The sequence below is a fragment of the Oncorhynchus gorbuscha genome, linkage group LG17 (assembly GCF_021184085.1).
Source record: "Oncorhynchus gorbuscha isolate QuinsamMale2020 ecotype Even-year linkage group LG17, OgorEven_v1.0, whole genome shotgun sequence".
Classification (NCBI taxonomy): domain Eukaryota; kingdom Metazoa; phylum Chordata; class Actinopteri; order Salmoniformes; family Salmonidae; genus Oncorhynchus; species Oncorhynchus gorbuscha.
The window spans coordinates 11,983,805-12,008,119 of record NC_060189.1 but is presented as its reverse complement, the minus strand read 5'-3'; the positions used below and the strand labels follow the sequence as shown (position 1 = coordinate 12,008,119).

The 24,315-nt window shown below is 40.9% G+C and overlaps 1 protein-coding gene across 3 annotated transcripts in view; it reads left to right on the top strand.

The window, feature by feature from the left end:
• Positions 1-24,315, top strand: part of LOC124001498 (unconventional myosin-VI-like) — a 111,471-nt gene that overhangs the window by 23,805 nt on the left and 63,351 nt on the right. For 2 of the 3 annotated variants that reach the window (XM_046308316.1, XM_046308318.1), the window contains exons 2-10: positions 87-234; positions 13,314-13,383; positions 14,346-14,419; positions 14,745-14,874; positions 15,018-15,123; positions 17,075-17,130; positions 17,220-17,317; positions 17,635-17,799; positions 19,294-19,374. In XM_046308316.1, coding sequence (XP_046164272.1) covers positions 118-234; positions 13,314-13,383; positions 14,346-14,419; positions 14,745-14,874; positions 15,018-15,123; positions 17,075-17,130; positions 17,220-17,317; positions 17,635-17,799; positions 19,294-19,374 — 897 coding nt within the window. In that variant the 5' untranslated portion in view covers positions 87-117. The remainder of the gene's footprint in view (positions 1-86; positions 235-13,313; positions 13,384-14,345; positions 14,420-14,744; positions 14,875-15,017; positions 15,124-17,074; positions 17,131-17,219; positions 17,318-17,634; positions 17,800-19,293; positions 19,375-24,315) is intronic. The other variant, XM_046308317.1, reaches the window with a different exon arrangement.

The following is a 24,315-nucleotide window of genomic DNA, read 5'->3' as shown; positions in this document are numbered from 1 at the left end:
TTCCTACCCACAATGGAAAACTCAGTATTTTGTTGTTGGCATACATGTTATAAGACTTCTATTTCCTGACTCTTCTCTTCATGTAGTGCAGAGCCCACCAGGTAGCTGTGGTTAGCCATGGAGGATGGTAAGCCAGTGTGGGCGCCCCACCCCACCGATGGGTTCCAACTGGGCATGATTGTGGATATCGGAGTTGACACCCTCGCCATCGAACCACTCAACCAGAAGGGCAAGGTCAGTCAGATTCGGCACAGTTTAGGACACGTGTCAGTCCCATTCCATGGACGGCAGAGTGCCTGCTTTTTTCCCCTTCTCTCCTCCCTTGTATTTGATTGATCATTAAAGGTCATTAATTAGTTAGGAACTCGTCTAGGTCATAGTTGGACTCCAACTTAAAGGAAATATCAAAAACCGACACACTCGACTCTGCCCTCCATGGAATGAGTGTCTGTTTTATGTTTTGTATTATAACTTACTCATCACACAACCTTCATTTTGCTCTCTCTCCCCACACACGTTCCAGAGCTATCATTGGGTCAGTAGCTGAATAACATAATATATATTGTAATGCTAACCTCTGAACATTTGGTGCCAGTGTGGGTTAGATTATTGGCTGGCACACTGCAGTCATGAATGTTCCCATTTCAGAAAGACCTGAATCAAGACAAAAGATTTAAGTGCCTTTGAGCGGGGTATGGTAGTAGGTGACAGGCGCACCAGTTTGAGTGTGTCAAGTGCTGCAACACTGCTGGGTTTTTCATGCTCAACAGTTTCCTGTGTGTTTCAAGAATGGTCAACCACCCACAGGACATCCAGACAACTTGACACAACTGTGGGTAGCATTTCGTGGACAGTGTTTAATTTAAATCAGGACTGGGCTAATCCTAATTAAATGAATTCAGATTTAAAAAATGGCTTTCTGAGACATTGCTTAACTTCAGATTAATTAGTTCTAGGCTAGAGAGTCCCAGACTAAGGTAAATAGGGACTAACCAGTTAATCTTTTTGAAGCCTGATTAGATTAACGATGTGCACTTGGTGCTGACCTGAGGATGTTTAAAAAAACAAAACAGGAATGGGATGCTAATACATAAGCATTGTGTGGAATTGGAGCAAGTCACCTAAACCAAACAATGGACAGAGGTAAAAGAAAACATTCAAAGAATTTCAGTGACTTTGAAAAAAGCCTGTTGAAGCGAGTTCTCAAACCACCCAATTATGGAGAACAAACCGCATGATTCAGAAACCCCCCCCAAAAATATATAATAATCCCTGGACTACCATTTGTAATGAATTCAACTCAAATGAAAAAGTAAACAACAGGATGCTAGAACATCTGCAGGTGAGATACTCTATTTTTTTGTTGGCCCACTTTTCAAATCAAATCACATTTTATTAGTCACATGTGCCGAATACGACCAGTGTAGACCTTAAAGTGAAATGCTTACTTACAAGCGCATAACCAACAATGCAGTTTAAAACAATACAGATAAGAATAAGAAATAAAAGTAACAAGTAGTTTTAAAGAGCAGCAGTAAAATAACAATCTCGAGGCTATATGCAGGGGGGTATCGGTACAGATTCAATGTGGAGACTATATACAGGGGGGTATCGGTACAGATTCAATGTGGAGACTATACAGGGGGGTATCGGTACAGATTCAATGTGGAGACTATATACAGGGGGGTATCGGTACAGATTCAATGTGGAGACTATATACAGGGGGTTATCGGTACAGATTCAATGTGGAGACTATATACAGGGAGGTATCGGTACAGATTCAATGTGGAGACTATATACAGGGGGGTATCGGTACAGATTCAATGTGGAGACTATATACAGGGGGTTATCGGTACAGATTCAATGTGGAGACTATATACAGGGGGGTATCGGTACAGATTCAATGTGGAGACTATATACAGGGGGTTATCGGTACAGATTCAATGTGGAGACTATATACAGGGAGGTATCGGTACAGATTCAATGTGGAGACTATATACAGGGGGGTATCGGTACAGATTCAATGTGCGGCGGCACTGCTTAGTTGAGGTAATATGTACATGTTATTAGTGACTATGCATAGATGGTAACAACAGAGAGTAGCAGTGGCGTAAAAGAGGGGGGCAATGCAAATAGTCTGGGTAGCCATTTGATTAGATGTTCAGGAGTCTTATGGCTTGGGGTAGAAACTGTTTAGTAGCCTCTTGGACCTAGACTTGGCGCTCCGGTACCGCTTGCTGTGCGGTAGCAGAGAGAACAGTCGATGACTAGGGTGGCTGGAGTCTGACCATTTTTAGGACCTTCCTTTGACACCGCCTGGTGTAGAGGTCCTGGATGGCAGGAAGCTTGGCCCCAGTGATGTACTGGGCCGTTCGCACTACCCTCTGTAGTGTCTTGCGGTCAGAGGCCGAGCAGTTGCCATACCAGGCAGTGATGCAACCAGTCAGGATGCTCTTGATGGTGCAGCTGTAGAACCTTTTGAGGATCTGAGGACCCATGTCAAATCTTCAGTCCCCTGAGGGGGAAGGGTTTTGTCGTGCCCTCTTCACGACTGTCTTGGTGTGCTTGGACGATGTTAGTTTGTTGGTGATGTGGACACCAAGGAACTTGAACTTGAAATGGGGGCGTGCTCGGTTACAAATCAGTCACTTTGAAATGTTAGTTTTCTTGTGTAACACAACACAGTGGGGCCTAAATGTATTCGTGTGACAGAAATATAACACAAACAATATCATACGTAATTACTAGTATTATTCCTATATTGTATTTTTAATTTATTGTGGAAAAACATACACATCTACTTAAAGAAGACAAATGATGTTGCTCGTAGGGAGTGTTTCAAGACTGGTGGCTGTCCCACAGTAAGACCAGAGACAGATGAGCTGGGGTACTTGTTGACGGGGATCATTGATAGCCAGCAACCCCTGGAAGGTATCCCCGATGATGGTCAGATGGGGGACACATTCATTCAACATGTGCCATCTCATGACTGCAGGGAATATGTAATGTTGTCAGTCATCTCTTGCATTCCCATAATAAAAAGTATCTTATGAACTCAACTCTTGAAGAAATAATGTTCTCTAATGCAGCCATGTAATCATTTTCTAGAGATAGATCACCATAGCTTTGTCTTAAACAGCCAACTTTCCAGGACATAGATATGTCTTATATGGGCAGAAAGCTTAAATTCTTGTTATTCTAACTGCAGTGTCCAATTAACAGTAGATATTACAGTGAAAAACACCAGGCTGTTGTTTGAGGAGAGTGCACAACAACAACACACTTACCACGGCAACTGGTTTTATACGTTCACCTCTGAAGGTAAATAATGTACTTACATTCGGTGATCTTGCTCTGATTTGTCATCCTGAGGGTCCCAGAGATAAAATGTAGTACAGGTTTGTTTGAAAAACATTTATTTTATGTGCAAAGGTAGGAACTGTTTGAACCAGTTTGAACCGCTGCTGTCTCTGGCTCCACACCCACCCCTCCGGCCATCTAGATGTGTGAAAGTTAAAATATAAGCTAATGATTACATTCCTGGGAGTGTGTAAATGTAAATTTTTTATTACCATAGCATTTTTGTATGGTCTCTATATTTATGGACTTGAACATGTATCAATTGCCCAATTTGGCACATTTAGGCCAATTCCTGGCAGACTTCATACAAAATATTGTGCAGTAATGTAATTCTTTACTGGATCAGTCTGAAACTTTGCACGCACACTGCTGCCATCTGGTGGCAAATCTAAATTACACCTACAGTATAGTCCTCTCTGAATGTATGGCCTTTCTCTTGCATTTCAAAGATGGAACAATAAAAATAAACATGTTTTTTTTGTTCGTATTATCTTTTACCAGATTTAATGTGTTATTCATCTACATTAATTTCACATGTCCACAAACTTCAAAGTGTTTCCTTTCAAATGGTTTCAAGAATATGCATATCCTTGCTTCAGGTCCTGAGCTACAGGCAGTTAGATTTGGGTATGTCAAATTGAAAGAGAAAAAAGGGTTCGATCCTAACAGGATGAAGGTCAACCCGCTACATCTGCAGTAGCTAGGAGGGAAGATTGTGTCACTAACCTGGGCTGGCAACAAAGACCGAGGCTGAGCATGCAGGACAAACTAATGGATTTAAAAGAAGAGATGTATATGAAAAAGCATGTCCTTTTGTGTTGAGTTGGCTATGAAGGATGAGAAGAGAAACATGAAGCAGCAGCAGTACCAATGTTCTTCTCAAACCTGAACCAGTTCCATTTTGTGAATTAAAAACGTCTTCTTTTTTTATATACCTATCCATGGCCATTGTTTGCTTCAATCGCTTGAGCTATCTTTGTTGTGAGAAGTGCAGCATAGCAAGAGCATCTCTGCAGGTTTGTCCATTGCTGTCATTGTCTGCCTCAACCATGGGAACATCTGTGTCATCCTCTTCAATGCGAGGATCTGGTCATCCATGCTGTTAATTGTCATGAGGTAATTGTCAAGCACTGCTGTTGCAATTATGACAATACAGCAGCATCTTGGTTGAAAGAGCAATGTGTTTCTGAGACTCTGGAAATGACACTACTACACCTTTTTTGCAGATAGGAGCATGGTTGTACCGTTTTTGCTCATGTCCTATTGCATAAAGATGGGGGGTAAACATAAAGTTGGTCTGTGCATATCCCTAGTCACCAAGTATGATTCCACTATTGTCCTCCTTCAAGCTGAGCATTCAAAGAGGAGTTGCACTCGTCCAACGTGCAATATTGTTGGAGAACTACAAATTGATTTGATCCTAAACAATTCTGTAGTTTGCTCATGTCTATAACTGCCCTTCTGTCTGGCCTTGGTGGTGCTTTTTGATCTCCATTGAAATAGTCCAGGTAATCCATTCTCTTCCATTGCCAAGGTCAACCTGGCGGCCAACATCCATTAATCTGAAGTTAAGCCTGTCTCTGGCCAGGTTTCATTTAAGCCTTCACTTAGATCTAGATTAACTCTAAATTCTCCTTCTGGAAATCAGACTTTTTAAATCTAGACAAGGGCAAGTCTGAGACTATTTTAAACCATGTCTGAGAAATGCAATTTCAGATAATCCAGTTTAAAATTGGAATTTCGTTAAGGATCCTGCTTAATCTGTGTCCGCAAAACAGCCCCCCAGTGTATATCTCCATGTTTTCTCTAAATAAGCTTTGTTTGTTTCTTTACTGATTTCAATGAACTGTTGTCTATTGTCCTTGTCTGCCATTGAACTATGATAAAGTCATTGTTGGGTTATTTTAATATACATGTTGACAAAGAGACTGACACCAAAGCCCATGAATTTATTAATCTTTTGAGCTCTTTGGACTTTATCCAACATGTTACTAAGCCCACCCATAACTGGCCTACTGGACCTGGTTATTACCATGGGGCTTTAGACATTCTCTATTGTTGATGTTGCTTTATCTGATCACCGCTCTGTATTTTTTTACAACCATGTTGCCCATAGCACAGGGTAGAACTGAAAGCATTAACACTATCTTACCTCTGAAGTTGCTACAGATTTTGAGTGCATCAACTAGAGGACGATCGATTATGACCGATTTAATTATTATTATTTTTTAAATGTATTTGTAATAATGACAATTACAACACTCAGCGTGCAATGAACGCAAGAGAAGTGACACAATTTCACCTGGTTAATATTGCCTGCTAACCTGGATTTCTTTTAGCTAAATATGCAGGTTTAAAAATATATACTTCTGTGTATTGATTTTAGGAAAGGCATTGATGTTTATGGTTAGGTACATGTTGGAGCAACAACAGTCCTTTTTCGCGAATGCGCACCGCATCTATTATATGCAATGCAGGACACGCTAGATAAACTAGTAATATCATCAACCATGTGTAGTTAACTAGTGATTATGTTTGATTGATTGATTGTTTTTTATAAGATAAGTTTAATGCTAGCTAGCAACTTACCTTGGCTTCTTACTGCATTCGCGTTACAGGCAGGCTCCTCGTGAGGCAGGTGGTTAGAGCGTTGGACTAGTTAACTGTAAGGTTGCAAAATTGAATCCCCAAGCTGACAAGGTAAAAATCTGTCGTCCTGCCCCTGAACAAGGCAGTTAACCCACTGTACCTAGGCAGTCATTGAAAATAAGAATTTGTTCTTAACTGACTTGCCTGGTTAAATAAAGGTTAAAAAAACAAAAACAAATAGAGGACGGTTGTGTCCCACTTGGGCAAAAAACAGGGAAAATGCTACTTCTCTGACAGAGTTCAGTGTGTCAAATCGGAGGGCCTGTTGTCCGGACCTCTGGCAGTCTTTATGGTGGTGCCACAGGGTTCAATTCTCGGGCCGGCTCTCTTCTCTGTATACATCAATGATGTCGCTCTTGCTGCTGGTGATTCTCTGATCCACCTTTACACAGACGACACCATTCTATATACTTCTGGCCCTTCTTTGGACACTGTGTTAACTAACCTCCAGATGAGCTTCAGCTGCTCTCAGCCTCCAACTGCTCTTACATGCAAGTATGTCACGCCCTGGCCATAGAGAGGCTTTTATTCTCTATTTTGGTTAGGCCAGGGTGTGACTAGGGTGGGCATTCTAGTTTCTTTATTTCTATGTTTTCCATTTCTTTTTTTTTTCTTTTTTTGCAGAGTGTGGTTCCCAATCAGAGGCATCTGTTTATCGTTGTCTCTGATTGGGGATCACATAAGTTGTCATTCTCCTTTTGGTGTTTGTGGGATGTTGTTTTTTGTTAGCTCTGTGAAGCCTGCAGAACATGACGTTCGTTATTCTTTTTGTTGTTTTTGTTTGGTGTTCTGAGTAATTAAAGAATCATGAACACTTACCACGCTGCACCTTGGTCTCCTTCCGACGATAAACGTTACAAAGTAAAACTAAATGCATGCTCTTCAACCGATCGCTGTCCGCACCAGCCCGCCTGTCCAGCATCACTACTCCACTACTTGTGGACAAACTCCACTACTACTCCACTACTTGTGGACAAATACCTAGGTGTCTGTTTAGACTGTAAACTCTCCTTCCAGACTCACATTAAGCATCTGCAATCCAAAATTAAATCTAGAATCAGCTTCCTATTTCGCAACAAAGCATCCTTCACTCACGCTGCCAAACATACCCTCGTAAAACTGACTATCCTACCGATCCTCGACTTCGGCGATGTCAGTTACAAAATAGCCTCCAACACTCTACTCAACAAATTGGATGCAGTCAATCACAGTGCCATCCGTTTTGTCACCAAAGCCCCATATACTACCCACCACTGTGACCTGTACAATCTCGTTGGCTGGCCCTCGCTTCATATTCATCGCCAAACCCATTGGCTCCAGGTCATCTACAAGTCTCTGCTAGGTAAAGCCCCACCTTATCTCAGCTCACTGGTCACTATAGCAGCACCCACCTGTAGCACGCGCTCCAGCGGGTATATCTCACTGGTCACCCCCAAAACCAATTCCTCCTTTGGCCGCCTTTCCTTCCAGTTCTCTGCTGCCAATGACTGGAACGAACTGCAAAAATCACTGAAGCTGGAGACTCATATCTCCCTCACTAGCTTTAAGCACCAGCTGTCAGAGCAGCTCACAGATCACTGCACCTGCACCTAGCCCATCCCATCTACCTCATCCCCATACTGCATTTATTTATTTATCTTGCTCCTTTGCACCCCAGTATCTCTACTTGCACATTCATCTTCTGCACATCAACCATTCCAGTGTTTAATTCCAATATTGTAATTACTTCGCCACCATGGCCTATTTATTGACTTACCTCCCTTATCTCACCTCATTTGCACACACTGTGTATATACTTTTTCTACTGTATTATTGACTGTATGTTTGTTTTACTCCATGTGTAACTCTGTTATTTGTGTCGAACTGCTTTGCTTTATCTTGGCCAGGTCGCAGTTGTAAATGAGAACTAGTTCTCAACTAGCCTATCTGGTTAAATAAAGGTGAAATAAAATAAATATTGGTCAACTACCAAACATACAGAATGATGCAGCACGGGTACTGACCAAGACCAGACAGAACACACATTACATCGCTTTTAAGGTCTCTGCATTGACTTGACTGCCTGTGAGTTTTTAAACTTAATTTCAAGATACTTCTATTGGTTTTTAACCACTGATTGTGCACCCCAATATATGTCAGGCATGCTTTTAAGTTGTGGAACCAGTAGGTCCCTCAGGTCCTCTGGCACAGGCCTTTTAACTATCCTAGAACCAGGATGCATGGAAAGGCAGCCTTTCGTTATTATGCCCCCAGCCTCTGGAATAGCCTGCCTGAGGGGAGCCAAAACTGTGGACATATTAAAAATATCTTAAAACACAATTTTTTTTGCTTTTAATCATTCAGTTTTGTTTATTCTTTTGTTTTTTATCCTCATGTTTGTCCAGTAAATAGTTTTTGTTTTAATAGTTTTTAAAATTAGTTTTGTTCTGTGAAGCACATTGCGCTGCATTCCATGTCTTAAATGTGCAATCAGACAAGCAAAATTCCGGTACAGGGACAAGGTGGAGTCGCAATTCAACGGCTCAGACACAAGATGTATGTGGCAGGGTCTACAGGAAGTCACGGACTACAAAAACAGCCACGTCACGGACACGTGATTTAAACTTGTTAACCCTCGCCAGGCTGCTGGCCAAGACGGCATCCCCAGCTGATTCCTCAGAGCATGCGCAGACCAGCTGGCTGGTGTGTTTACGGATATATTTAATTGCTCCCTTTCCCAGTCTGTTGTCCCCACATGCTTCAAGATGGCTACCATTGTTCCTGTACCCAAGAAGGCAAAGATAACTGAACTAAATCACTACCGCCCCGTAACACTTACTTCTGTCAACATGAAGTGCTTTGAGAGGCTTGTCAAGGATCATATCACCGGTCACCCTAGACCCACTTCAGTTTGCATACCACCCCAACAGGTCCACAGATGACTCAATCGCCATCACACTGCACACTGCCCTATCCCATCTGGACAAAAAGTATACCTCTGTAAGAATGCTGATCATTGACTACAGCTCAGCATTCAACACCATAGTACCCTCCAAGCTCATCATCAAGCTGGAGGCCCTTGGGTCTCAACCCTGACGTGTGCAACTGGGTCCTGTACTTTCTGATGGTCTGCCCCCAAGTGGTGAAGGTAGGGAACAACATCTCCACTTCGCTGACCCTCAACATTGGGGCTTCAAGAAGGTGTGCGCTCAGCCCTCTGCTGTACTCCCTGTTCACCCACGACTGCGTGGCCATGCACCACTCCAACTCAATCATCAAGTTTGCAGACGACACAGTAGTGGGCTTGATCACCACCAACAATGAGACAGCCTACAGGGAGGAGGTGAGGGCACTCATGGTGTCAGGAAAACATCCTCACTTAACGTCAACAAAGCGAAGGAGATGATCGTGTACTTCAGAAACAGCCGAGGGAGCACCCCCTTATCCACATCGAAGGGACAGCAGTGGCGAAGGTAGAAGGTTCCTTGGTGTACACATCACAGACAAACTGAAGTGGTCCACCCACACAGACAGTGTGGTGAAGAAGGTGCAACAGAGCCTCTTCAACCTCAGGAGGCTGAAGAAATTTGGCTTGTCTCCCAAAACCATGACAAACTTTTACAGATGCACAATCGAGAGCATACTGTCGGGCTTTATCACAGTCTGGTATGGCAACTGCACCGCCCTCAACTGCCTGGCTCGCCAGTGGGTGATGCGGCTGCACAACGCATCACCGGGGGCAAACTACCTGCCCTCCATGACACCTACAGCACCTGATGTCACAGGAAGACCAAAAAGATCATCAAGGAAAACAACCACGCGAGCCACTGCCTGTTCACACTGCTATCATCCAGAAGGTGAGGTCAGTACAGGTGCATCAAAGCTGGGACCGAGAGATTGAGAAACAACTTCCATCTCAAGACTGCTAAGCAGCAATCACTAACTCTGAGAGACTGCTTCCTACATTGAGACCCAATCATTGGCAACTTTTAATAAATGGATAACTAGTCACTTTATACAATGCTAAATAACACCACTTTAATAATGTTTACATATCCTACATTACTCACATCACATCTATATACTGTATTTTATACCGTCTACTGCAACTTGCCTATGCCGCTCGGCCATCGCTCATCCATATACTTATATGTACATATTCTCATTCACCCCTTTAGATTTGTGTGCATTCGGTAGTTGTTGGGGAATTGTTAGATTACTTGTTATATATTACTGCACTGTCGGAACTAGAAGCACAAGCATTTCGCTACACTCGCATTAACATCTGCTAACCATGTATGTGACCAATAAAATTTGATTTAAATAAAGTTTGATTTGATTTGTACTATTTTAAAGGTGAAAAATACCACATTTCAATCAGCAATAATGTAATGAATTCATGGCTCATGAAATTATACCTAGGCTAAATATAAGCCTTCCACAACCATAAGACCCACTAATAGTTACATTTTATTCAAATGGTTTTTCTGCCTTTTTTCCTTCATTGATCTGGTTTTTAAGTCAGTCTATGAAAATGCCCTTTTTGCTACAAATCTAACCAGAACCATCCATAATGCACATTCCCTAATAATGACTAACTTCTTGTAGCAGGCATTATAGAAAATTACATCTATCAAGCACAAGACCATGTGCTAGTGAGTAGCCAGCTAATCTTTTTATATTTGAAGTTTTAGCTAACTTGGATCTGTTTGCTAGCAAACAAGGAAGAACAGTTGAATTGTTATGAACACACCCTTCTCTCTGTCTCCAACTGTTTGAACAGCGTGCTAGCCTGTCCACTTCGTTCAAATGTTGAAATCAAGTGGCCCATCTTATTTCTCGGAATGGGAACGAGTTGCCAATTCCTTATATAATTGTTTTATGCTTATTGCACATTTATAAAAGACTAGACAGCTAGTATAAGTCTTTAGCTAAAATGCTGCTAGCACTATGTAGTACCGCAATGCCGCGTATGACAAACTGAGTATTAATTTTCTCGAATCATTGATTTTCCTGTTTTAATATTGTCTACTCTGTGCACACTCTGAGGAGTTGAGACATAAAAAGGGTATCGTTAACTTCTTTAACTTCTCTATTACAGTGAGACATTATTTTAATGTGTTTGTGTCCATATGACCGATTTTTCTGTTGGACAAACCTCAAATGCAAATGGTGTGTTGTAACTGCTCGTCACAGAGGAAGAAGTGATATCTCATCTTTGTTGTTTTGTGTGTGTGTGTGTGTGTGTGTGTGTGTGTGTGTGTGTGTGTGTGTGTGTGTGTGTGTGTGTGTGTGTGTGTGTGTGAAGGAGATGAGAAAAAAGCCATGAGATCTAATGGACATAAATGCTCATAAAATAAAACTGGATTATTGTGATACAGGCATTTTGAAATATCACTCTAAATCACAAACTATATCGCCCAGCCCTCACCTGAATTACAGAGATGTATAAACCGATAATATGTAAAACGTAAGCAATATGAGAGCATGTAAAACAGCCCTGCCTTGTACCAGTGTCACTAACATAGGCAATCAATAAGTCATGTGAGCAGCAGGTGTGGTGATTGTGTTACTGGGAGGGAAAGATCATTAGAGGAAAAGGAGCCACCTGTTGCACTACACCTTAGGTCACTCCCCAGTGCATTGCTTTCACTGAAGGAGCCTGATATTCACAACAACAAAAGACTGTATGGTGTATAGCAAGCTAACAGCAGAGTAGTTAGTTAGCTAACTCTTAGTGCCCTCCCTGGTTATAGTTGTCCTTAACTTGTTACAGTCTAAGCCCTGTCTGTGGGAGGGGGGGTTCTACTAAGCTATATAGAATTGTTTTAAGGTCATACCAAGACCCCTTGAAAGGTGTGGCCTTACTGCTATTAGCAGTATTATATTATACGTAGTATTATATTCAAACGCATTGAATAACAGATTCACTACATGGAACAACAGGTTAAAAAAAATCTAAAGGAAGTTTGTTCTGAACTGTATGGCTTGTATCTGAGATATATCAGGAATGTATTAATTTTGTACATGTTAAATACATTTTTGACACTAAAGAGTCTCCATAATATGTATACTTCCATAAAAAATGTTCAGCTGGTACTAGGGGACCTTCAGACGAGTCTTTTGAGGGCTGTGGGCGTCCTAGAGAAAAATAACTGATATGTCCTTGAGAGTCTCACCTTTCCACAGAGGAATTAGTGTGTAGCCCAAACTGTTTGGACGCTACAGACAGAAGTTGGCAGATCGGCTGTACCGACTTCAGATGAGTCCCAAGATGCTTGTGTGGGGCGTAGAGCAAATCGTGTTTGTGAGAGTCTCACCCTTCCATAAAGGGGTTATAATACCTTGTAGGCCAAACAGTTTGAACACTACAGACAGTTTTGTGAGAATACTGCTTTTCGGGATGTCTCATTGTCTGACAAACACCGCTCTATCTCTGTCACCTTCCACCACAGATATCTCCAGTTTAACTGACAGATTTGTAAGGAATGGTTTTTTTCTTCTTTTTTTTCTGCTAATTAGATATCCGTTGGGGGCTCGGACATCGACTCTCAGTATATATATATATATAGTTTATTTTAATTTGACCAGAAACCGTTATGAGCTGGTTAACAGCAAAACAGGCTCTGGACCAGTCACTAAGGGATACAGGGGCTCATTGAGTGTATTTCACTGAGTTCATTAAAGCCACAGCTCTGCCCAGCATAATTCTCTGTCAGAGCAGTATCCTGGCTATGTCTTGTTAGCGGGGAGTTTTGTACCCATTTTTGTTTGGACTGGCAGCTAGGTGCTGTGGCTCAAAAAGCTCAAGCTTATTTTCACGTACATGCTGTTTGTGCCAGTGGGGGACACACACACACTCATAAAATGTACTAAGCAGGAGGGTGTGTTTAGGCCTGTCATGGTGTGTGTAGGGTGTTGTAAATAATGTTCTGTTCCCACAGTAACAGTACAAAGCCGTATCTAAACTCATAGCACTAGCCAGACACACACACACACACAGCTCATATCCTGTTTCCCTCCCACCAAATTATTTATCAGCCTGCCATGTCCCTCCCATTGTTTCTCTCACAAGCAGCTTGTTCCTTTCAATGTTTTGCCATTGCCTCAGACTGTATAGTAGCCTACTGGGGGAATATCAGAGACTTAATTGATGAACTTGACAACAAACACTCAAACGTTGATTTTTGTTACTATGTTAATGCATTGCTAATGACCAGGTTGAATGGACTGGCTATTCAAATACACGACAATTGGTGCAAGACTTCTCATGAGAATGTTTAGATGTTAATGTTAGTATAACAGAAATGCTTTTGATGTTGCAGACCTTTCTGGCTCCTATGAACCAAGTGTTCCCTGCTGAGGAAGACGTCAACAAACATATGGAGGACAACTGTAAGTTCATATTCACAACTTACACGGAACCCAAACCGGCTGCACGCGTGCGCCATTGTGCTCCATCGTGCATACATTTATTTTGTCCCCCCTAACCAAACGTGATCACGACACGCCGGTAAAAATATCAAAACAAACTCTGAACCAATTACATTAATTTGGGGACAGGTCGAAAAGCATTAAACATTTATGGTAATTTAGCTAGCTAGCTTTCACTTGCTAGCTAATTTGTCCTATTTAGCTAGTTTGCTGTTGCTAGCTCATTTGTCCTGGGATATAAACTTTGAGTTGTTATTTTACCCGAAATGCACAAGGTCCTCTACGCGCCAATTAATCCACACATAACGGTCAACCGAATCGTTTCTAGTCATCTCTCCTCCGCCTTGGCCTTTTCTTCTCTTGACGTTATATTGCGATTGGCACGTTTCATAAATTAGGTGCAATATCGCCACTGACCCCGTTCATTTTTCAGTCACCCACATGGGTATAACCAATGAGGAGATGGCACGTGGGTACCTTCTTCTATAAACAATGAGAAGATGGGAGAGGCAGGACTTGCAACGCAATCTGTGTCACAAATAGAAGGGACTTCTATTTTAGCCCTTGGCAACGCAGACGCTCATTGGCGCACGTGAGCAGTGTGGGTGCAATAATTGAATAATATATATTTCAAAATGTATTTTGTACTCAGCCTGTTAGCCTAGTGGTTAAGGCCATTGGGTCAGTAACTCAAAGGTTGCTGGTTCAAATCCCTGAGCCGACTAGGTGAAAAATCGGCCAATGTGCCCTTGATCAAGGGCACATTGTAATTGCTCCTGTAAGTTGCTTTGGATAAGAGCATCAGCTAAATTACTAAAATGTAAACAACTTTCCTTTATCCTCAAGTTGATATGGACTTAAGGTTTGTGTATGTAACTTTTTAAAGGATGCTTCCTCACGATCGACTTTTGTTTTTCTTTCAGGTTCTCTTATGTACCTGAATGAAGGCACGCTCTTAAACAACGTCCGAGTTCGGTATAGTAAAGACAAGATCTATGTAAGACATTCCAAATCAATGGTACATTAATCCTAGGCCTTGAATATGAACCCCTCTCTTCCTGTAAGAGACATCTGGTGGTCATAGGCCTAGTTTCTCATCAAGTTGTGAAAATGTTGGTGGTTCTCAACTAGAGGAACTAGGACCCCTGGGATACTTGGCCTATCCACAAGGGGTACTTGAGAAGACTCATGAGACCATAGATTGGTAAAGTTCATGTGGGTGTACTGCAGGAAAAGCAACATGTACTTGGTGGTACAGTAACTGAAAAAGGTGAAGAACCACTGCTCTATCTAATGTGATGATTTATTTTGTAACAACACAGACATACGTCGCCAACATCTTGATTGCTGTGAACCCTTACTATGACATCCCCAAACTGTACGTTCCAGAGACCATCAAGTCTTATCGTGGCCGGTCCCTGGGCACTCTACCACCTCACGTCTACGCAATCGGTGAGCGCACATATCTATTATTACAACAATGGCTGCTATACTGCCTGGTTTCTGGACATAAATATAGTCTGTTTAAAGCAATGGCTATATAGGCTAGGTGTTGTCAGGGCATCATATCCGTTACATGATTGATGATTTTTCAGCGGACAAGGCCTACCGGGACATGAGAGTCCTGAAGATGAGCCAGTCTATCGTAGTGTCTGGAGAATCTGGGGCTGGGAAGACAGAAAATACCAAGTTTGTCCTCAGGTTTGGGCTAAAGGACCACTATGATTGTGTTAGTTATTACAGAAAACCATACTAATCTTAAAGGTAGACTCAACAAGATTACATTGCATGCACAAAGTAAACACTGGGGCAATTTTCACAACGACTTAGAACGCTTAAGCTCGAGGCGAAACTTCGCCAATGTTTTGGTCCTGTATAAGGCTGTGACGGTCATGAAACTTTGTCAGCCGGTAACTGTCATGCAAATGACTGCCGGGCTCACGGTAATTGACTAATTAACGTAAACATCTCCAGGCCTCCACTCATACAAGCAGCAGATGGGTGCCTTTGGAACATCTACATTTAAAAATAGACTAATAAATCCATTTAACACACACTTTCACAATATATCCAATATCTAGCAGACAAGATATGCTTATAAATCCTGTGTCATTTATTTTATATTATGATTTTGTAGTAAGAAGAATATAACTTACTTACTGACTTTATTGTCCCCTTGGGGAAATTTTGTTGCAGTGTCATGTACACATTTAAAGTGGCGTTTAAATACAAAACAAGATTGACAATACAACTTTCGTAACAGTTACGCACCAATAAAAAATAATAATAGTAAGAAATAAGAAATTCAACTTTTTCTTTTTTTTAAGAAGAAAAGACTAGCCTGCTGGCCTTACAGGGTCAATGGGAACAAGGAACCGGGAGCTATTTAGGAGGGATATCACACCTGGCACAAATTATTGTATAGGCTATAGACCAAATGTACTGAAGACATCTTAAATATGTTTTTCTACATTGCGTAATATGCGGTAGTCTATTAGGCTATGTATTGTATAAAGGCACAATCATTATTTTAATTCAGGCTTTTCTTTCGGGCTTGGGCTATAGGCGTGTGCATAAGCTCTAATATGGGTCTGGGTGTTCTACATGCGGCAACTTAAACTTGAATTAATAATCACCTTTGAGAAAGCTGTCCATTTTGTTGTTTGGAATTGAAATAAGATCCACAACAACCATTTCTTCCACTGTTCTAATTCTCAGAGTAAAACACTCAACGGACATTATGAAAGCTTAACCAAGTTGAATTCTTCACAGAGGGTCAGTACAGCTGCATTCAGACAAGCACTGATATTTAACCGTTCCTCATAGGCTGAGTCCCCTCCTACGCGTCTGTACAAACATTGTTCTTTACTGCTAGGCAGGACACTAGTATACTTTTTATTTTTCCCATAAGGTGACCTGACCTGCACTCAACACATTCCAAGCTTCGTTCCACACACTATATACCTTTCTCCTATAACCGTTAACTTCTAGTGTAGACCCTCTAAACCTCAGCACTCCATCAGTGACATGAATAAGTATATTTCATATTCTCCGAACCCAACACCACTCAGTTTCAACCTGTTGCACTTTTTTCTTCCAGTTGATCGATCACAGGTCAAACAATATAGCAGTGAATTTCAAAAGATTAATACTGTTTTGATAATTGTTTGATGTGATTTTCAATTATATTTGCATTGATGTCAGAGTGATTTAGAGACAATGGAGCACTGAATACCGACCTGGTGGTTGTTAGCGAGTTGGGTAATACCAACGTATCAGAGCCATTCAGAGTACATAGGAGTAGATTACCGGGACTCAACGGTCAGGTGAAATTTGACTGCAGTCATGAATCATGACATCCGTTTTGGGGGTAATATGGTCACCGTAACAGCCCTAGTCCTGTAGCTACCACTTTGAATCTGCATGAAGAGCACATACACATAATACATTGTGTTATTGTGTGAGTGAAGCGTTACAGTTCTTTTCCATGTCTTCTAGTTGATTCTACCTTTAACCAAACTTCGCATGTTGTGTATAATGACATTGGTTGTCAATGAGTAAGCCAGGTTTTCTGTAGTATACCTCATGTCCAAACATTAACTTCATATACTGTAGCATTGTTGTTAGTCTTCATCTGACATTCATCCCATAGATATTTAACAACGTCATACGGCACCGGGCAAGATATTGATGAGAGAATTGTTGAAGGTAGGATTTAACATATAACTTCCTAATCATACTTTCTCTTCTAAAGTTGAAGAGATCCCACATACTTATTTTGTGCTTGTGAATTTCAGCAAACCCCCTGCTAGAGGCGTTTGGAAACGCCAAGACAGTCCGGAATAACAACAGCAGTCGTTTTGGAAAATTTGTGGAAATCCACTTCAATGAAAAGGTTAGCCATCATTTTCTGTGGAAAAACATTTTTTCGTCATAAGGAATTTCAGTATTTTGGTCAAATTCAATGTACGTAATGCATTGTAGTGTGTTGGCCAATTTAATTTTTGCATCATCTGCTCACATTTTATGTGTGTATGCATCCTGTGTGTGTGTGTGTGTGTGTGTGTGTGTGTGTGTGTGTGTGTGTGTGTGTGTGTGTGTGTGTGTGTGTGTGTGTGTGTGTGTGTGTGTGTGTGTGTGTGTGTGTGTGTGTGTGTGTGTGTGTGTGTGTGTGTGTGTGTGTGTGTGTGTGTGTGTGTGTGTGTGTAACAGAACAATGTGGTAGGTGGCTTCGTGTCCCACTACCTGCTGGAAAAGTCAAGGATCTGCATGCAGAGTAAAGAGGAGAGGAACTACCACATCTTCTACAGGCTGTGTGCCGGAGCCTCTGAAGACATCAGACAGAAGCTGCACCTTGACTCCCCTGACAGCTTCAGGGTCAGACACACACACACATCACACACACACACACACACACAGAGAGAGAGAGAGAGCACGACCGGTGTATCACTGAAGAGTGTAACCAGAGAGTGAAGTCTTTGCATACCAAGTTGAGAGAATGGATGGATGAGTCCTTTTGAAAGAGTGCTGCAAATAGACCTGTTCCACATGCCTCACTGAGTTCTTTGAGAGAGGGAGGTAATCTGTTCCTCTCCCTGCCTAATGGTTGCCTGTTCCTCTCCCTGCCTAATGAAGCAACACAGATCCTGCTGCCAAATTCTTCCACCGTGAAGCAAATTGTGTCAATGGAAAAACTCCCATTGAATCGTCAGTCGTGTCATTGGTGGACATTTTCCAGTGTTTTTTTTATTTTTTAGTTGTACATTTTCCACTAAAAAGTACGAGTTGGCACACACCCAGAGACAATTATATAGTGTAGAGGTGCTGACTAATGGCAAATTAACTGTATGCTATAAAAATAACTAGTTGCACACTATATTACAAGCTCCCAGTAATTTATTGGGTAAACCACCAAAGTTTTGGCTTCACTGTGTCTTCATTTTTCCTCTTGACATAATCTTACTGACAAATAGTGTAAAAGTAGTCCTAGACAACAGAGGCTTTCCGACATGTTCTCAACTGACCCAAATACAGGCCTATGTCTGGTTAGTAGTGTTACGCTATTCTCTACATGACCACGAGATGTCATGTGTGCTATATCCAACAAACTAAAGTCTGTTACTTGTTTGAAAGTGGAGAGAGCCTGCACCTACTTAGTATTTGTTAGGCATTTCTCTGTTCCAGCTGAGCCCCCAGTGTAACTAAGCGCATGTTTGTGAATATGGGTTTTGTGATGTAATAGAACGGTGATTGGTGTTCTAGAACTAACACACTAAAGGTGTTAGGGGATTACCTAAATTCTTTGGTTAATTTCACCTGCGCTCTAAACAACGCTATAACAATGCTTCAACAACTATAGTTGTTGTTTTGGGTATTTTTCACAGTACAATTATATCAAGTCTCCACGGAGACAGTCACATCAACAGAGGCTATTAAAACCAAGCCAACCGTGAAGCCACTTTTACATAATAGATAGTTCATTGAACATGACAAAAAGCAATGCCACTCTTTTTTAATTTATTGTTACTCTACAAAATGAATTAATTATTAAATTTAAAAAAAAAAATTTATTAGCATCAATACTGGAGTTGAGAGAGCAGAGATACTGGCTGAGGATAGGTATACACGACCAGACCTGCTATGAAAAAGCACTATTATCCCTAATGCTACCTCATTCACTTGGCACATAAGCCACTTTTACTCTCTTGTTCCATGTCGTCGTCAGTCTCATTCAAGTCATATGTTCTGCCGACGTCTATATCTCTCAATTTTATAAACATATCCCACATAGTTTGGCTTATATGGTTTTTCTACACTTACGTTATTTGTTGAATGCTAATTATTTGTGTGTGTTCTCCTTTGTCTTCGAAGTATTTGAATCGAGGATGCACAAGATACTTTGCCAGCAAGGACACAGACAAACAGATCATGCAGAATCGCAAGAGTCCTGAGGTACTGTACCTTTCAGCCTATTCTGTTTTACCTCTCTGACCAGTCAGGGCCTTCACAGCTGGTAGTACTTGATTTATTCCAAATCATCTTGGCCACAAATGGCTTTGAATTGAATGTGAATATGAACTTTATGGACTGAGTAGTCATTTATTTAGTCGTATAAATATATAGACTTTTTGGGCCAGGTTTTCATGCAAAACTGTATCAAGGTTTTGTCTTCAGAAATAAACATCTTGCGTTGCAAACGTTATTGTACTGTACGCTCACTGAACATTGATATGAGAGAAAGCTCTTAAGTAAATTATTGCACGAATGGAAATTGGGCAAAAAAAATCCAAATCAAATGAGAATTTGTTGTTTCGGAATTAGTTGAGGTCTGTGTTTTTTGATTAAATTATGTCAGATGTGAAAATAATTCTAATTTTGCCCATGCAGGAAATGTGATTATTTGTGTTGTTAACTCTCATAAGAATAACGCACCATTTTTGTCCCTCGGGTGTGTTACCAATACATTAATTTCACTGTGTAAAGTAGGAACATGTATCATGGTTTGCTTATTAAACATGTATTGTGCACAAAAAAGGAAAAGAAATAGAAACATTGGCACAGGTGAAAGTCTGGCCAATCTCTTGTAGGCTATGTGTGAATGTTATATGTTATATTCCTATGTAGACCTGTTTGATTTGGTCTATGTTTTTACCATTTTGACAATTAACCAAGTGTACCTTTTCACAGCTTCTACTCATTGTGTTGAGAGAGCAATGATCTCATGACACTTGGCGTGTTACTAATCAAGGTTGTTGTGCGTCTCTTTGCCCTGCCTCGGGTCAATGTAATGCAGGATAATAAGGTGATGACGCTTTCTGTAGGAGACGCTCCGTGTATTATTCACGATGTAAACCCTGAGGAGAGACTCAGCTTCACATGCATGGGATTGCAGTGCAAGCAGGATCTTATGCAGAGCATGTTTCTTTATCAATGTGCATGGATGGAGTTTTGCCATGTTTTCTTTGTTGTCTAGTTTCTATCTGGCTCAGAATGTCACAGTGTGGTGTATTCTCAGTCTAAATAGATATTGTTACAGATACATACTTATGACTGGTCAGTGGAAATGTTTTAATATTTAAGCCAATTTCCTGCGATTCTACACATTTCTCCATGGAGCTGAGAGAAATTGTTTCAGTTTTATAGCTAATGTCCTGCCATTCTAAGCATCTTGCCATGGCTAATGATGTGTTCTTTGCTCAAACATTATAACAAAATCAATACTATATATACATTTATTTTTTACATATTCAATTCTCCCCGACTGTCTCGCTTTTATTTTGGTGATTGCTAGTTCTGAAAGATTATATTATTTAAAAATATATATATATTTATAGTTCCATTGTCTTTTCTACATAGTTTATCTGGTTTTAGTTTTAGTTTACACTGAAAGTGTTTTTCTAACCCAAATATATATTTTTGGTGATTATTTGGGATTTCAATTGCAGAAAAATCCCTGCTGTAGTAGTATTGAACAACGTAACACTGTGACATTCGCTTTGGTGTGCCTCCGTTTCTGCTTCCTCCAGCCCTCCTTCAAACCAGAAATCACAAATCCACTGTACTTTTCTATACCTCTGCTTATATCTGTCAGTGGTGGTTTTCTCATTTCTGATACTGGGATAGTGAGAGAGAGCATTTCATATGTCCGTGTGAAACAGGTAACGCAGAGATGCGGTCTTAAGGGCAGATATTCAGAAGGCGGCCAAAAGTTCTGGTGCAAAGGTGTCCATATTTATTCACAGTGTTCAATAGTGCTAGCGGGGATGAATATTTACAAAACAGGTAGACAATAGACTTACTTCTCAAAAGAAAATAACAAACTCCATGCGGCAGGTGGCGTAGTGGTTAGAGCGTTGGACCGTCCGAAAGGTTGCAAGATCGAATCCCTGAGCTGACAAGGTAAAAATCTGTCGTTCTGCCCCTGAACAAGGCAGTTAACCCACTGTTCCTAGTCAGTCATTGTAAATAATAATTTGTTCTTAACTGACTTACCTAGTTAAATAAATGTTTAAAAAATATATTATAATAATATGCACTAAGCTTAAAACAGGCTTACCCTGTAGCTTCCATAGCTCTTACAAGTTGTGGGTGTACCTGGCTCAAGGAGCCTAACCACTTGAATTCTAAAACAGAACTTAATTACTCTCCAAAACAAGCCTACGGTACACTTCCTGGAACATACCAATATGTAGGGCAATAGAACACTAACACCTGGCTAATACAAATGTACCTGGCTTCCTTGTAATTACCTCTTTACAAACATTCTGTCTAAAACAAACGTGACCACTTCCATGTACACACACACGCGCGTATCTACAGTGACGCCCAACCCAAATGACACAGACGGGACACACGGCACTCCGACACAACGTGGGAAGTATGAACAAAGGAAAACATTAACAGAATGAACTAAACAGAGTTTCTAGCTCGTGGGTGTTAACGATGATTCTCTGCATAGAAACAGCGGTTCACTCTTGAGTAGGCTATAGACCGGTAAATTACTGCATTGATGTGTGCAACAGATTATATGAAACTACTTTTTCCATACAAGCATTTTCATTCCGAACTGGGCATAAACTACACTGAGGGACAAAACATTAGGAACACCTGTAAGTTTCCATGACAGACTGAACAGTGAAGGCTATGATCCCAGTGAAGGCTATGATCCAAGTGAAGGCTATGATCCAAGTGAAGGCTATGATCCAAGTGAAGGCTATGATCCAAGTGAAGGCTATGATCCAAGTGAAGGCTATGATCCAAGTGAAGGCTATGATCCAAGTGAAGGCTATGATCCAAGTGAAGGCTATGATCCAAGTGAAGGCTATGAACCAAGTGAAGGCTATGAACCAAGTGAAGGCTATGAACCAAGTGAAGGCTATGAACCAAGTGAAGGCTATGAACCAAGTGAAGGCTATGAACCAAGTGAAGGCTATGAACCAAGTGAAGGCTATGAACCAAGTGAAGGCTATGATCCAAGTGAAGGCTATGATCCAAGTGAAGGCTATGATCCAAGTGAAGGCTATGATCCCTTTTTGATGTCACCTGTTAAATCAACTTCAAATCAGTGTAGATGAAAGGGAGGCGACAGGTTAAAGGATTTTTAAGCATTCAGACAATCTAGACATGGATTGTGTATGTGTGCCATTCAGAGGTTGAATGGGCAAGACAAAACATTTAAGTGCCTTTGAACGGGTTATGGTAGTAGGTGACAAAACGCACCGGTTTAAGTGTGTCAATAACTGCAACGCTGCTGGGTTTTTCACGCTGAACCATTTCTCGTATTAAGAATGTTCCACCACCCAAAGGACATCCAGCTAACTTGAAACAAAGCATTGGAGTTGACATGGTTCAGCATCCCTGTGGAACGCTTTTGTCACCTTGTAGAGTCCATCCCTGGTGAATTGAAGCTGTTCTGAGAGCAAAAGGGATGTAAACTCAATATTAGCATGGTGTTCCTAATGTTTTGTACATTCAGTGTATATTTAAGTGATAATGCCCGAGAAACCGGTGTTTGGAGGATATATTGGCATAAGTGTTGTTATGCCTGAGATGTTCTTATCACTTGCTTGCTAGCTAGCCCACTACAGCTAACTTACAGCCAAGTCAAAAAGTGCAGCCAGAATAAAACTAGCTGCATTTGCATTTGTTTAAGCTGTTTTCTAGCGATGTTTTTTGGATACATCCCTAACAATGAGCTAATGAGGCTCGATTTCACCTGGCATAGATATTGTGCTTTACTCGTCAGGACATTGTTGTTCAGAGGAGCTAGCCAACAACACAGCCAACACAATCACTTCAAACTGAAGCTGGAAAGACTGCGAACTAGCTGCACTTCGTTTCACCTTTTTTCAATTGACATTTCTTTGTATAGATCCATAAAAATTATGCCAGATGATTAATGATTTCGACCGGCTGAGAAACGCTGCCTGCCTGTCTGTCTGTGTGTGTCTCGTCCAGACTCCCGACACGTTCATTACTATGAGACAGCTGGAGATCGAATTTGAATATTGAAACAATGTTGCAAATGCCAGAGAGACAGACAGCAAGGTTTATACAAATCTCTGCTGTTGAAAACTAAATGTTAGTCTAAAAGAAATGTGAGATAATGTCTAGATGCTTTTTATAGTGGAGATGTTTATACAGTGCCTGGCTGTGCTTATTGCATGATCAGATGGAACAGAGTAAATAGGCATTTTTAACATCATAGATTTAGCCGGTGGTAACTTGTGGAATAGACACCGGCTGGAATGCGGTTTTAACCAATCAGCATTCAAGATTAGACCCACCCTTTCTTTAAACTGCAGCTTACTGCTAACAAAGGACTGTATACTGCTAACAAAGAACTGGAAATGTAGCTTACTGCTAACAACGAACTATAAACTGTAGCTTACTGCTAACAAAGGACTGTATACTGCTAACAAAGGACTGTATACTGCTAACAAAGGACTGTATACTGCTAACAAAGGACTGTATACTGCTAACAAAGAACTGTATACTGCTAACAAAGGACTGTATACTGCTAACAAAGGACTGTAACTGTAGCTTACTGCTAACAAAGAACTGTAAACTAGCTTAATGCTAACAAAGGACTGTCAACACTAGTTTACTGCTAACAAATAACTGTAAACTGTAGCCTACTGCTAACAAAGAACTGTAAACTAGCTTACTGCTAACAAAGGACTGTAAACTGTAGCTTACTGCTAACAAAGGACTGTAAACTGTAGCTTAATGCTAACAAAGGAGCTAAATAATAATATAGTCATGTGCAGAATAATGCTTCTAGAAAGAAAAGGCAAAATGCAAAAGAGAAATAGAAGGAGCTATTTTAATGTAATGACAGATTACACAATGTGCCCGTTCGTGAAGAGTGGGCATAAATCCACTTCGTCCCAG